Source organism: Megalops cyprinoides, chromosome 9 (assembly GCF_013368585.1).
Source record: "Megalops cyprinoides isolate fMegCyp1 chromosome 9, fMegCyp1.pri, whole genome shotgun sequence".
Taxonomy (NCBI): Eukaryota; Metazoa; Chordata; class Actinopteri; order Elopiformes; family Megalopidae; genus Megalops; species Megalops cyprinoides.
In genome coordinates, this window is record NC_050591.1 from 24652214 (window position 1) to 24667856 (window position 15643).

Here is a 15643-nt window from a genome sequence, read left to right on the forward strand (position 1 = left end):
CAGTACATATACAGGCATTTCTATAGGCAGAAGACATGGCTTGTTTAAAAAGTGGTTCCTTCCAAAAACAAACATGTATGGTAACAACATATATCATATTAGGCATAATTTTCCAGTTTGTGTGTTGTTTAACCGGCAGCACCATCTGTAGTAGGGGTGTCTTAGGGGGCTGGCCATTTTCACCCTCAATGACATGGTAGCAATACTTCAGATTTTACGGGGTATTACAGAAAAGGTAGCGTCATTACACTTAAGTGATTATTGCTGATTGTATTTTTCATTCAAATAACGAATGAGGTACAAAAAGGCTTGAACTAGACCGAGAGAAGACCCACCCTGGACTTTTAGGGCAGGAATGGTCCCCTCTGCCCCCCCCGCTGTGTCCACGCTCCTGAGACAGCATGGTTTTTCCTGCTCCAGGCCCGCTCTGCAGAGCCGGCCCCGTGTGTCTCACGCTGGAAGATCACAGGAGCTCAGGCTCTCCCAGGATGGAACACCTGAGGAGTCCGTGCACTCTCACAGTCAGCTCACTTTGCAGGGTTATTAGGCAGCATGGCTACAGAGAATGAAACGGAAAACAGAACATCAGAACTTTTTCACTTACACATATATAGTAATGGAAATCTGTCAGAGCATTTTGTCTTCCCACTCCCTCTAAGGGAATGGTCATAAGGGGGAATAATCCACAGAGGGCCCAGACACATGGAACTCGGAATGGAAAAGGTCACAGCGGGAACGTGGTGGGATGGGAGCATGTAATAATCCTAAAGTCTGCCCTGACCCCGACCGGGCCCTGTTAGCTCAGTCACTGACACCTTAATGGGAGGTGCCCTCTAGCTCATGCCCCCTACCTTCCAGGGCATCTCGGACCTCGTTTGGTACGTCCTCATGGTTCAGGCTCTTCCAGAGCTGTGCAACGCTGGCTTCCCCTTTGGTCCTCCGCCGCCACTTGTCCAGCATCTTAAACTTGTGCATGGTCAGGTCCTCGTCTGTATTCTGGATGTCCTCGAGGTCCTGCATCCTCAAACCCAGGTAGCAAATGGCCACCTGCTTCCACTCCTTCCCCATTCGCTTGGCCACAGTCATCAGCTGCTGGTCAGTGATGTCCAGGGACTTTGGCGCCCCCACTCCATCTGCAACAGTAAATCCCTACATTATTACTTTAAACACGAACTCACGTTCATCAATCTAACATTTTCACTCCTGCCCATTGATTCACTATCCACAGCTTTCTCTGCCCTGATGGTGGAATGACCTTCCACACTTCATCTGTTCTGCCGAGTCCCTTCAATATCCTTTAAACGTCCCTCACACCATCTAAAGCAATTTCTCACCTCTATTTTCCTTAATATTAAAAAATAAAATAAAAAAATATTTTAAAAAAGGAATTTTAATGGTTTAATGCACTTGTGTCTCTACCAGCTACCTTGTCTGGCCAACTATTGAAACTTGGTCATTGGGTAGCAACTTGGTCAAGAGCATCCAATCAAGGATTCAAACCCATGGCCATGTCCACTAGCTGTAGAATAGTTTTTAGTTATTGAGGCAGCACACTGCACTGATGACAATACGCTTGAGAAACTAGCAATGCAACAGACTGCAAGAGAAAACAGAACTATTACCGGGAACATCTTCACATCTGGGTCTCTTACTGATCTGTTCCTCCTCAGATGTACTGCCATTTCTTTTGCGACCTGCAGAAGTCAGTTCAAAGTCAGCCACATAACGATATATATATACAATACAGAGCACCCTTTGCAGAAATTGGCCAGCAAGATTTTTCTTTTTTTTACAGAGAATAATGTGATAAAATGACCTGATTACATTATGTGACAATTCTATCTTATCTTGTATAACAAACCAAATTACAGGATTTCATCAAATCAGTTTAGTCCACTTTGATTAATCTCAACGAGATTACGACACACTAGACCGAGTTAAATATAAATGTTTTCTTAAAATTTGTTGATTTTCAATTTTGTCGTCATTTTTTGATTTTCCATTTTCACACTTTTGTGCCTTATTTGTTGCATCATCGTCTGTACTGTGAAATTTCTATAACGTGACCTCAGTATTGTCACAAGGAAAGACCGGGTATGAAGAAATTTCTGTCACACTGAAGTGAAGGCATACTGTAAATTACAGAACCCATGTCCCTCCCTTACTGGGACAGATAAAAGGTCACACATCGGAATAGTAATGATTGGCTGACACACAGTAACTCACTATCTTTTCGGCTCCTTGGTTTTTCAATGACATTGTCTTCACAGTCACCTGTGAAGGAGATTCAGTGGTTAAATTAACCTTTAGCACAAGAAAACACCAGAACAGAGTTTATGACATCACTTTACAGTTTGACGTGCCTACAAGGGGATATGGCATGTGTAATAAAGCTGAAAGGTATGCATCGGTATTGGAAAACTGACTAAAATGGGTTTGGTAGGGCTTCAAATGTTTTGCAGAGAGAATAAAGACAACAGACTACTCTTCACAGGCAAGAAATATAAAGGTAAGTGTCAAAAACAACATCATAACCCTGAGGAGCAGGTTTTTCCATCTAGACAAACAGGCAGAGGACAGACCTGCACACACAGGCCAGACACACGAAGGGCTGGACAAGCATGCATATGACAAAAAGACACACACACACACACACACAAAGGTACACCCAGGCAAAAACAGGCACACAACGAAACCCCTCATACCCTCTCGGAGAGTGGCGGTCCACACTGTTTGCCCTGAATCAGCCTCCACAAGGGAAAGTTTAAAGGGTGGAGGCTGCTCAAAGAAGGCCTCAAAGTAACCCTTTATCTTGACAGCTGCCTGGGTGAACTGGAAATCCTGTTGGAGACATGCCGACATACTGTTTGGTCTGACTGAAAAGTGAAGCTGGCCGAGATCATTCTCTGCCCCTTGCGACAAACAGCAGAGTGCCAGTACAGTAATTAGTCTGCTATTCAGGCCATTTCACATGTACTGAGACAGGCAGCTTCAAATTATGAATGCAAAAGCCAAACTGATCCTTCATTTCTCTGTCACAATCTGCAGCCACCTGAGATAAAACAAATAAAAACTAAATATGCTCTTGCAGGGAAGTTCAGCACTTCCCAACACAACCAAAACTGCTTTTTCACCTCTGGGTTGATCTCTCCCTCGGGCTCACTCATCAGCTTGTACTTCTTCTTCTCTTCCAGGAGCCTCCTGCAAGTAGGGGGTTTTTCCATCTTCACATACCTCTTCTTGGAATTCCTAACCTCCTTCTGGATGTCCTGAGACAAACATATCAAAGTGTCAACAGAGAGAAGCAGGGACGGCTGACAGAGGAGAGGCTGAGTGGAGCAACTGAAGGCCGGGTCCGATCCCAGATGACTTATGGGAAAGGTTCTGCCTTCTCACAGCATTATGGCCCTTTATCACCTCATCTGTTAACATTATCAAGACATCAAATCATTCTGTAGTTAGGATATTATCACCAAAGGTACCACCTTTAAGATATCATCACCAAAAACACACAAGGCCAGACTACTGGAATAGGACCAATATGCTAGCTCAAACAGAGTCAAGGAGTCTTGTTTTCAATGCCACCAGTTTGAATAATTATGTTCCCTATGAGTTATTTTCATCAGCGGTTTCATCATGTCAAAGAGACAAACAAAATGGACCCATTTGAATTAATTTTTAACCGTTTGCAATAATGCTATTCCTGGATACATCACATTAAGCATAAACACATATATATATTCATAAGCTTTGAGGATGGATTCCATAGTTCAACCCAATGTCCGTGCTGCAGAACAGCAAGATGTATAAGACTCCTGGAGGACCGTTACCCAACACATCAGCGTAAATACACATGCAAATCACACCAACCAACAGGGCCACCTGAGCGGTCAACAGAGAAGGGAGTTTTCCATATCGAAATCAGAGAAGGGTGACAGCTCATATGTGGCAGAGAGCAATTTCAGAGAGCTATTTCTGCCACAGCCAGCTCAGGGTGTACTCACCAGCACTCCATGTGTGAGACATTACGCAGCCACACAGTTCTCCGTTTCTGCACCAGTACTCTCTCACTCTGAGGCTAATTTCAGCCCTTTTTTTTTTCTAGATATGGCGTTACGTTTTCGTCAGAACTGCAGCTGCGATGTCGTGCCTGGGAGTGGAGTAACCCTCTGCGGTCATAGTTGCTACAGCCATACCGAGAGTACCTTCACAACGTGAAGAACTCTGAGGGAGCTGACAGTGTGTTCGTACATACATGAAGAATCTCTCACACTCAAGCACATGCACACTTCCTGCATGACTTCCTTTATTACATGCCGAAAGCTGCACCTCGCCCACACAAAGAGTCAAATACTGGCAGAGTAGGAGTGGGGTATCTCAACCAATGGCATGGAAAACCCTACTGCGATGACACAGCATTACAGTAATGGGTGCCACGCGCTAAGCTGTCACTCTGGGCCATGTGATTGTTCCCACTCTGTCTTCCCACAAGTCTGTGCCTTCAGCACACGTCAACATCACCCCACACTCTCACCTTGATATCAGAGTGGTTGTTGGTGGCCAGGTAGACACGGAAGGAGGATGAAGGGCGCTGGCCCACCTCCTTGTAGACCAGGACCACACCGTGGTGTTCAGCTGGCTGGGACGTCTGCACGATGGGGCCCACTGGGGACAAGGACGTCACGCTCCACTTGACGTGGCTTCCAGAGTGATCCACCGACGGCTCCACAAGGGGATGACTGTTCTTGACGTGCAGGATGCCAAAGGTCACCTCGCTGTCCTGATCTGAGAGGAGACAATCAAGAAAAGACTGATGTGGAGAGAAGGATGGAAAGAGATGGTCAGCATTGATGGATACACAAACAGAGGGAGAACTGGATGATAGACGGAAACTCGTTTATATCATAACACAAAAAAAACCCACAGTCCTGACATCATCTCAGCTAAAGCAGTTCAAGCCCAGTCTCGGCCCTTACCAGCCAGGCAGAGCGAGTGCGGGAACTGGATGGATTTCAGGATGGACGGGTCACAGTCCACATCGAAGATGGGTCCAGCAAATTTCCAAGATTCCTTCAGGTACATCCCAAACTTGCCCCACGACAAGATGGAGTATCTGATCTGCACCTTCTGGGAAACTTCGAACACCAGGCCTGTGACGGAACATTCGTAGGTTCCCTCACCCTCCAGGAATAACCTGCCACAGCATGAGGGACAGCAAGTGACGCAAAGCACTTCCTACAGACGGAAACTATTACATGGAAATGTGGTTTACTTTAACAATTATTTCATACTGTGACGGAGTGCCGTCACTACGGTTGAGTATGCGCTCCGACTGCCATACCAACGAGCCTGGCTCTTTGGCTCTTTGGCGCAGTCAAAGTCGCATGTTTGGTACCCCGTAGACCCGGGTTCGAGGCCGGGTGGGGTGACTGCTCTCGCCCTTCGCTACAAATGGTGTTAGCAGTGGGGTTGCTTGCCGCGAGGCCATCGGAGGTGTGCCCGGTATGTGAGCTGTACAAGGGACCCCCAGTTTTGGTTCACCCTGGTGTGTGAGGGACCCCAGAGATGGGTGAAGCACTGGTGAGTGGGGCACCCTGGGATGGGAGAAGTACAGCAAGAGAATGCGTGAGGGACGCCTTAGTGCATGAAGCGCATGGGCGTGCTTCCTGAAGGGGAGGGCAGTGTGACGGAGTGCTGTCACTACGGTTGAGTATGCGCTCTGACTGCCATACCAACGAGCCTGGCTCATTGGCGTCGCGGTCAAAGTCGTGGTTGGTTCCCCGTAGACCCGGGTTCGAGACCGGGTGGGGTGACTGCTCTCGCCCTTCGCTACACATACCAATTCTGTTTTATAAAGTGGGAATTTCAGGAAATACAGGAAATATTTAGGAAATACAGGAATACAGTTAACAATATTGGAAACAGTAATATTTTGCAATTTGTTACTATGTGCTCACTAAAACTGTCTTGAATTGCTCCTGAAATAAGGCAAGTGAAATGACTGAGAACTACGAGCAACAGAAAGGGGGGACCTTGAGAGTGGGACAGTTTTAAGAAGGTGGGTTGAGAGCAGGAGCCATGTCATATGAAAACAATGAGTAGCTGACCTTTCCTGTACTGACTGTAGTCAAAATTCGGGGGACCAAATATAATGGTGTGAATTCTGAAGAAGCCCGCCCAGTTCATAGGACGATTAAAGCTGAATGTGCATTTGAATGTGAATGTTCTCCTGGCACACTGCAATCTAAAAGTGACAATCTAAAAAGGCAATAAAGGTCAGGGTTACAAACCTTGAGATAATAAAGGTCAAAACTTTCAAAATGAGCCATTCTTTGTCAAGTTCAACTTTCATACTTTTTCAACGGGAATTAGAAATGTCAGACAGGTCAAAATTTACACCCTGTAACCAAGTGTCCTGCAGACAAAAATTTCAGGAAACATGCATTCAGACCTAAGGTGAATTAACAACTGGAAAGAAAGATGCAGACACAGCGAGGTTTGAGAGAGACAAAGCACTTACAGCAGTCGTCCCCGTGAGATTTTCCTGGGAGTTACACGTTCATAGCTGTGATTCTGTGACAGGTACAGACACATTGTTCTACAATTACCCATCATCTTCTCTTTCATAGATGTTCATGTATTTTTAAGAATCTTTTTTTTTTTTTTTTTAGAAAAGAATACAATCTAAATATATTATTTAAAACAGCTAAAAAATGATAGCTTTACTGTCTGTAAAGCAAAATTACTAGGCATGTATGTGTATTACTAGTTTATTTGAAGCATTCAAACTTAAATCTCTCGATGGGCTTTATTCTGGACAGCAGAGGAAATCCTCACCTGTATGGCCTTGCATTTTTCGCAGCAGGGCCGGGGATGAGCATCTGTTAACACACACATCATGAAGGAGATGAGAGCAGACAGTGGCCATTCTAAAAAGCCTCACAGCCCGAGATGCAACATTCCTCTGACCAATTAACTCAAATCTCCTCTGGTGGTCATTCACGCGTTTGAGCCCCTTCCATCTGGGTCCAGCTCCTTGCTGTCGCTCAGCACTTTTGATCAGATGAAAAGAACATTTGATTTTTCTGACAGGCTGCATCACAGGGGATTAAGAGCACCAGAGGAAAAAGGAAAATAAAGTAAGCCTTGGACGGGGGCTACCTTTCCCATTCTGTTCTTCCTCACTCGGTTCGGGAGCAGAGCCCTGATCTGTAAAGACACAAACAACGCTTCAGTAAAATTCGCCAAAGAGAAACATTTAAAACACTCCAGACAGCATCTGTCAACCAGCAGACATCAGCCCTGTTCTACTCCTTTACACTTCCATGACTAAAAATAATTAAATGGCTGCCAGCCAATAAAAAAAGCAAAAAAAAGAAGGAAAGGCCAATTCATCTTCAGTAAAAGAGTTTCTCCATGAAATTATTTATAGAACCGAATTGATTCTGTTCTTACCATGTCTGGAACCTCCAACATCAGGGTCCTCTTTCTCTGTCACAAAAAAAAAGAATCACATCAATGGCAGCACAACTGACAGCACATCTGCTGGGTGAAGATTATCATTATCTTTAGAAACACCCAGAGAGGCCTTCACACATTTTCTGTGTTTCCTCCATTTAAAATACACAAAACGCACAGTTGCCTGTAATGGTAATGTGCAGAAATGGATCTGCAGGAGGAGTCACTGGATAGCGGCCTGGTTTTTCTATAGTCTTCAGCTGGTCCTTAGAGTTGAGACATATCACCTAGTTGGTATGGTGCAGAATTCTTATTTAGCATATGGCAAGATCAATTTGGCCTGGGGTTTCAATCCTAAAAATCCAGGAGAATGTGTATGAATTCCATTTGGACAGTTTCAAAGGATTTGAATAATAAAGACTGTGCTTACCTCCTTCATTATCATTCTCAGTAGCATCACCATCTGTTGAAAGAAGGAAATGACCTCAGAAAAGCTCAACAGATTCAGGTTGAACCAAGATGTCATCCCAGCCCAAATTCTCACCGGAATGCTCGTCCTCTGAGCTCTCCTCTGTAGAGTTCTCTGTGTTGTCTGTCAGAAGATTTGGGGACGGAACAGTGTCCGAAGATTAATCAAGAGCAACACTTTGAACAGATGGGTCTACTGAGCACAGAAAACTATTCAGGATTATAAACGCTGACACATATGTTGTCACTGCTGTACAGTATTCAGCTACTCAGCTCATATGAGCCAAAAGCTGGGTATCAGTAGCAGTTATACTGCATGTGCCTATACATCAGGCATTATTCATACAACGAAGAATTTCCTGAGTGGCATGATTCAAGGATTTCATAAAAACCTATATGAGAGGTCTATACATACCTGAACTGTTATTTTCATTTTCAGTCAGGATTTCTGTTTTCATAAGGAAGTAAAAATCATTTTAGACATTATCAAATATGACATGATTCAACAAAAGGTCATATCTTTGACACTGAGATGGATATAGCCCTAGTGTAACCTTCTGTCCTACTGTGACTCACAGCTAGGGCTTTCAAGGTCAGTGTATAAGTGTTCCTGCCACGGTGATGAGTAAGATATTAGGTTGTCCCCTGTGTAGATCTATAGACCTAAGCATATCGCCACAGGTTTAGAAATCAACTGAAATTGCTGTTTGAATATAATCATATTAACATTACATGTTGCTCTTAAAACTATACTGTGGATTACTGGTGTGATCCTTTTTTGGGGGAACTGTCACCTGTCAGAGAGGTTGTCTCTTGTAGCTACCACTTCAACAGATAATACGTGATCATAAAAAAAATAAGTTTTAGATGGCTGTTGTTCTGAACCGATCAGTGATTAATACAGCAGCAACTAATTTGAAAGCGATGGGGGTGAAAGCGAATGAGACTTTACCAGTAAAAGGCTGAACTCTTCTCTATGTAAAGGTTAATTTCCCACGTCTCACTTATTACGTTGTGTGTGATTCAGCGAAAGCCATGGGTGACATCGTGCCCTGTGCTCCAGGGTGATCCCTTCTCTAATTCATTACATTACATTCCTCAAAGTCTCAGTCCAGCTCCACTCTCCTGCACACTTCAGATCATCATGCTATTAATCACAGTACTTTCACAGGTTTTTTCTACCCAAAACCTTAAATTTCCAGCACTACTTCATCAGTGTCGTGTCTACTGCCTTCTGCACCTTAAAGTTGTAATGAGCACTGTAATTGAGACTCTGTAGTTTCTGTTATAATCTAGTATGGTGTAAGAGACTCTGTAGTTTCTGTCATAATCTAGTATGGTGTAACCACAAAAAAATCCCATGTGTTTCCTGACACACTTAGCAAAGCATTTTTTTCCACCTGTGCTTGTTAATAACACACAGGTGTTAACAGCAGACTTTGGATATAACAGTGATGACAGAATGGAGAAAACTTCTGGTAACCACAGCAATGCCTACTGTGACATGCCATCCAGGAATCTGCCGGAGGAGAGAGTAATGGCTAGGAACTGTCCTAATTTGCCTGCTGCAATTTATTTCAGGAAAATGGGCGAGAGGGAGAGACAGACAGAATAAGGGAGTGAGAGAGTGAGGGAACTCAACAGGAGCACAGATGTGCCTGTGTCCTCAAAGCGCCTTCTTTCTCTTTCTTGTCTCAGCATGACCCGTTCCATTCTCTGTACCCTCAGTCAGACATAAATAAACATCCCAACCCCCCTGCGTGCGCACACCCATACACACACACACAGACACACAGACACAGACACACACACACACACACACACACACACACACAACCATTCTTTTTCATAACACTTTCCTGCCATCTAGTGGTTACACTGGGGCTTGTACTCTGGACCTGAAATCCAGAATTTGAGTATTTGCACAAATAATACCCAAGAATCAACAGGAGCAAAAATGAATTTGAGGAAAATTAATGTTTACCAACAGGAACAGCAAACAGGATTTTCTTACAGGGGCAGTAGAATTCAGCATCTAATCATGCCTGATAATGTGGATGTAGTATAAGCACAGAATTAAAAAAAACTGAAAATTGGGTACACATTGTTGGACCATCCATTCTCAACAACGTATCGGATCTTACCTTTTGGATCTGGTAATGAATTGTCTTCATTACTGTGAAGAAAAGAGACCGAGTTAATTAGCTTTCTGTATCTTAATTACAGTATGTCAAGGTGAACTAAAATCACCTGTGATGGTTGATAGGGGAGGAGGTAAAGGAAGAGGGTGGGGAACTCAAGGAAAGGATAAGGGAAAATGAAGGGTAAGGGAGAAAAATGAAGGGCAAGAAGGGAAGAAGAGGATATTGGTGACAGGAAGGGAGGTGTGCTGAGAAAGGAAACTGCAATGACAAGAACAAATTCTGCCTTTCACGCATCTCAAAGCACTTTACAATGGGGTGGGGGGTCTCACCATAATCATCAGTAATGTATAATACATTGCACCCACTTCGACTGTCACTACACATCAACTGAGGCTGAGATGGACAGATCCATTTTGCCAATTAAACTTGGGGATGATCAGATGGACAGACAGAAAGTCACATGAGGAATTCTGCCAGGTACAGCAGCTGGAAGGAGGTCAGGATTAAGTGATGTAAACTCGGTGCACATGAAGTCTAGTGGAGACATGCTGAGTGAGAGGAAGTTGTAGGAGAGAAAAAGGATGTGGAAGAATGGGTGATGTGCACAGACAAAGTTGTACAAAAAGAGCAGGATGGAGAAAGAGAGAGGTTTAGTGGGAAAAAGAAAAGGTGCATGGAGAGAGTCAGAAGGAGAGAGAGACAGATAGGGAGAGAGAGATGAAGGGAGGACAGAGTAGAACTGGAGGAAGGAAAAGGCAGCCAGCTGTCAGCTCCTGTCACCCTGGCTATGCCTTTTTTCCTGTGACTCACCCTCTTGCTCTGCACAGAACCACAATAACAGGATGTTGGGGACCTGTGAGCTTCATACATCTACAGCACCATCCTATTCAGCCCTGTGGAAACTCCCCGCATCGCTTGACCCAAAACAATGGATGTAATGTTTAATTTTGGCTGGTTAATGTTCAACAAACTGAAGAAATACTGGCTGGACATATTGTCCTTTTGCAGGCATAATTTCAACTGCTAAAAAAAAAAAAACACACTCACATTGGGACCACTGTATTGACGGATGACATCATATCCGACCATCATTTTTTTTAAATAAAGAGAAGGCTTGAAAAACAAAACAAATTATTAGTGTGAATTAGTTTCCGTCTGCTTTCTACTTAGTTTAGCATTACATATTGCCTTGATGCTTTAACTGCACATGGAAACAGAGGTGCAAGTAAGCTACTCTCCAAAGTGCTATGCAGGCAGATGCAAGCCTTTTCAGAGTAAATGTGTAAAATAAAACAGTGAAAATGACTTCAACTTAATCAATGCATCTATGCTTCTAAACCTTGGACAAAAAAGAAACCATGGTTAGCTATTTTTGAAAAAGATTTGGTTTGTTTGATCACTCCCCAAGTGAAGTGTATAAATAAAACCTACAGGTTATCACACAGAAAGAGCTACACACCATTCTGAGAAAGAAGAGACAAAGATAACAAATCTCTAATTCTTCTACAGACAAGCAGAAACACAACAAAAATGCTTCAGGCATGATAAGAAAAGAGCAAGAAGATAATGTATTTGTCATAATATACACCAAACCAGAAAAAACGGGTTAGGCACTTAGAAGTGGGTCACCCTACCTAAGTTTGTTTTTAGAAACAACAAAAATGCACAGCTTGAGGTGATCAAAAATACACAGAGACAGATGGTGATAACTCAGCTACAACAAAAGTAGCCTAAAAAAGAACAGTATACAAGGTAAACAGAAGATTAATACCAGTTTGCGTTGCTCAGATGAAGTAATGCGCTTGAATGACAGACAGGTAAATATCAATGTTTTGGCAAGCATTCAAGAAAGGTCTGTACTGATCACACAGTAATATACACTTTACCATAAACCTCTGCATTTTTTCATTATTTATAATCAATAACCTTATTGCACGCTTTCAGACACAGCCTCCTTTTCTGGGAAAGTCGTGCAAAGGATTAGCCGGTCAAACAGGCTCTGAGGCGCAACCAACTTGTGATTGTTTCCATTACAGCTGCCCTGCTTTCCATGACAGTCAGTCATAATATCTCTCTTCCTTCCTTTTAGGGCCCCAACATTTACATGCACATTTGCATGGATGGTGTCTCTGTGCACGACTTTGTTATGCAGCCACTGAGCTGCAACACCACAGCTTCACATACACCGCCTTTACTTCACCACACATCTGGCAGCAGTGGTGTCGCCAGAGCAGCTGGCACACAATAACAGGAAGCTTGCATGTTTCAAAACTGAAATAAATTATTTGTCTTTTATTTGAATTAGTTTTGTTGATTCACAAAGAATACGTTTATTCTCGTTTTCTTCTCCAAAGGTAAAGCAAATAGCAGCATGTAGGTTTCCCTGATTGCAGGGACATCTCATAAAGAGGAGACATCAGATATTCTTCGGTGCCCTACTATAGCCGTCACTGAATACTAACAGCAACCCGTGTATGGCGCGCTCCTATTGTAAAACGACTTCAGTTTAAGAGTTAAGTGGGTGGGGCACGCGGGGCCTGGTGTTAAATTACAGACGCGGCTTAGTGCCTCTATCGCGCGCCACGGTAACGAGGCTGCCTGGATACCAATCCGCTGTGACTCAGCTCTGACCCTGCTTCCTGATAACACTCAGTAAATTATGCATCACAAAGCTTTGAGCATACGAGGAAGTCTTCAAACATCTATAAACCTCATTGGCATAACCAACCAAGTAATTCAGATTTACAACCATTTTTTAATTCGCTGGATTAATTGGTTCGTGCTAAAACATTTATTCCTATCACAGCCACTCCGTCTACAATAATGACGACATTATTTAGTACTTAATTCAAGTTACTTTGGCATTAAAATATCAAATTTGTTACTTTTATAGTTTATGAAACAACATACATCACTGTTGCCACCAAATCAGTGAGAATATTAGCATTCCTACAGAAAGAAATATCTTAAAAGGGTGGCTAACGTATTGCAAGGTATAGCTAGCTAATAGTTACCCTTCTTTCAAGATACAATATTCGCTTCTAGTATTGTGCCATTGGTTACACGAATATAATTCTAACTATTCGCTCCTTGCATTGCACCAGCCATCATGTAGCAGAGGCAGGTTCAAGTAGATGTTCCGGTGAAGGTGCAGGTGTGCTTGCTTCACCACGAGTAACAGGTAACGCCGAGCGCTGACAAAATGTGTTTATTGTAAACAGGAAACGGATTCACACAAATGCTCTATATTTATTGTCATTATATAGGCCAACAGCAATACACTGGTCTTCAATGAAGATGGAAGTTACAAACATGCAGAAGAATGAGCAATGAAAATCCCCATTACAATGAAATGGCTAACTAGACATATTAATGTACTTTCCTCCTCTCATTAAGGTGGTAGCATGCAAATCAACGGGGCTGAGCTGGGCTAAGGGTTGAGCAATAGACATAAAACTAAATAAATGAGTAAATAAATAACACGTTTATTTCGTTTATTGTGCACGCGACCAAACTGACAGCGTTGACGGTGCGAAACTCGCGTGCGCTTACATACCTTAACAGGATGCACAGAAACAAAATGGTTCAACATCCATGTGCTTCCTTGTGCACGCAGTAGCACTATATATTTTTAGGCTATACATGGTTTTGTGTTAGTTAAATTTGTGTCCGTTTTGGATTTGCAGTCATCTTTTGGGTAACGTTACGTCTCGGCGAAACGCGTGAAAGGATAGACAACCATTTGGGTCTACAACCCTGCAGTTTATTCAACTTCACAATTAAGATGTACACCTGCAGTCAGTAGTGCTTTTTGCATTAGCTTCAATGAGTAATAGATGAGTCAGGCAAACAAAGCAAGCATGGCGTCTATGTTGCTTTCACTTCGTTGCCTCTGCAACATGTTATGTCAACAGCCACATCCGGAGCACGAAATGTGTTCGTTTGACCATTTCAGCTACCCGGCGAAGAAAGGATAAAGCTTATGCATGTACGTTTATCTTTTTAAATTTCCTTAAAATCACACATAACAGCAACTCCTCACACCCGTGGTGATACCAGCCACTTACCATTTGTGGAAGGTGATGCAAACGCTATTCGTGACTGTTTATCTGTAACTATTATTTTGTTGTTATTTTTATCAAAAAGCTTACCTCTCTTGGAAATGATTAGAGGTCCCAAAACTAGCCATCTCTGCCACCATTGTACGTCCACCTTTAGTTTATGTGCAAATCGCTTGTTTGTTCCTCTCGGCGTTTTATTTACAAAAAAGGTGAAGTGTAAAAATAGTATATCTTCAGGGATCGGTTCTCTAACAGTGATCACACCGCTCCGTAGCAGACGTCATTTCACAATACCTGTGGAAATATGCAAAAAAAAAAAAAAAAAAGAGTCAGTTCCCAAATTCATCTGGACCATGCACGTTTTATCATGTGGTTACAGCACACTGTTTAAAATTTAGCCTTCCTTTCCTAGGCCACTTTAGGCCCACCGTTAAAAAACTGTGCAAAAGTTAAATCGCGGAACACATTGAATGCAAAATTGCCAACGTAAACATGAATCATCATAACAAGAATAAAAACATTAACAAAGCGTTTCTTTACCATGTCACTGTGGGAGGAGTATTCAATGTCCCGCTTCCAGGTCTGACCAACCACGAACGGACGTGCTGTAGGCGCTCAGTTTTACTTTTTTTTTTTTTTGTGCTCCGTATCTGGATGCCCTACTGAAAATGCTGCTCTCTCGTCAGAGAAGGCGGGTGTAGAAGGAGGCCACCAATTCGCCCAGCAGTTGTGAGAGCTGATCAGAGATCAGGGTGTTGCAGAGGGAAGTATACTGCACCTTACAAATCATTTGGAACTGAATGGTGTCGACAAGCAACGCGAGTTAGAAAATTAACTGGATTTAAACACCCGTCGTGTTTCTTGTTTATAGGCTACCATTGCCGTTAAGTATCAGTAGCATGTGAGAGTAGAGACTGTTCTGGTTACAGGTTCTGAATCAGTTTTATTGCTTGTTTATGATTGTAAATGTTAGTATAACCCAGTTATCACCTAAGTGGTGCTATGTGGTGGAGGGTTTTAGCTGTCGCTGTCGGTCAAAGATTGTTTGGGGCATAATGCGTTACCAGGGGAACGGGACTTTCCCACATCCCCAGCTTCTGTGCCGGGAGTGGCTACACCTGGACAATTACACTCTTTGGGGAAGTAAAGCGTAATCTACGCCATTTCCGCTCCGCGTACTGAGCACTTTATCGCTCCAGTGCCTGTGTATTGCTTCTCTTCCTAATCTGTTCCTCCGAAACCCCGATATGATTTAATCTCTGGGGCCCCAGATGCTTTAGATTTTGAAATGGATGCGTTTCCATGTTTCCAAGGTAATCACACCTATGCATGTAGGCATGCGGTTAGAATTCTCAACAAATGTGTAAATTCTTTTCTTCTGGTTGTCCTGAAGGATCGCCATATCGCCAGCAGGATAATTTACAGGAAAAATGTATAGACCCTGACAGCATATACCCGCCTCTGCTCTCCCGGATAACGATGATCGAAAATTGATTTGTGATGGAGCCCATT

The 15643-nt window shown here is 43.1% G+C and overlaps 1 protein-coding gene across 1 annotated transcript; it reads right to left on the minus strand.

Moving 5' to 3' along the window:
• Positions 1-480: 480 nt before the first annotated feature.
• si:dkeyp-97b10.3 lies at positions 481-14750 on the minus strand. The gene is made up of 18 exons (XM_036537438.1): positions 14672-14750; positions 14222-14425; positions 10071-10102; positions 8342-8374; positions 8003-8050; positions 7889-7921; positions 7456-7491; positions 7162-7209; positions 6838-6881; positions 6521-6573; positions 4977-5194; positions 4535-4785; positions 3135-3269; positions 2706-2841; positions 2227-2274; positions 1623-1694; positions 852-1133; positions 481-556 (listed from the first exon to the last, which is right to left on the minus strand). The coding sequence occupies exons 2-18, from the start codon at positions 14269-14271 to the stop codon at positions 528-530; spliced, it is 1548 nt and encodes a 515-aa protein (XP_036393331.1). The 5' UTR covers positions 14272-14425; positions 14672-14750; the 3' UTR covers positions 481-527.
• Positions 14751-15643: the final 893 nt, after the last annotated feature.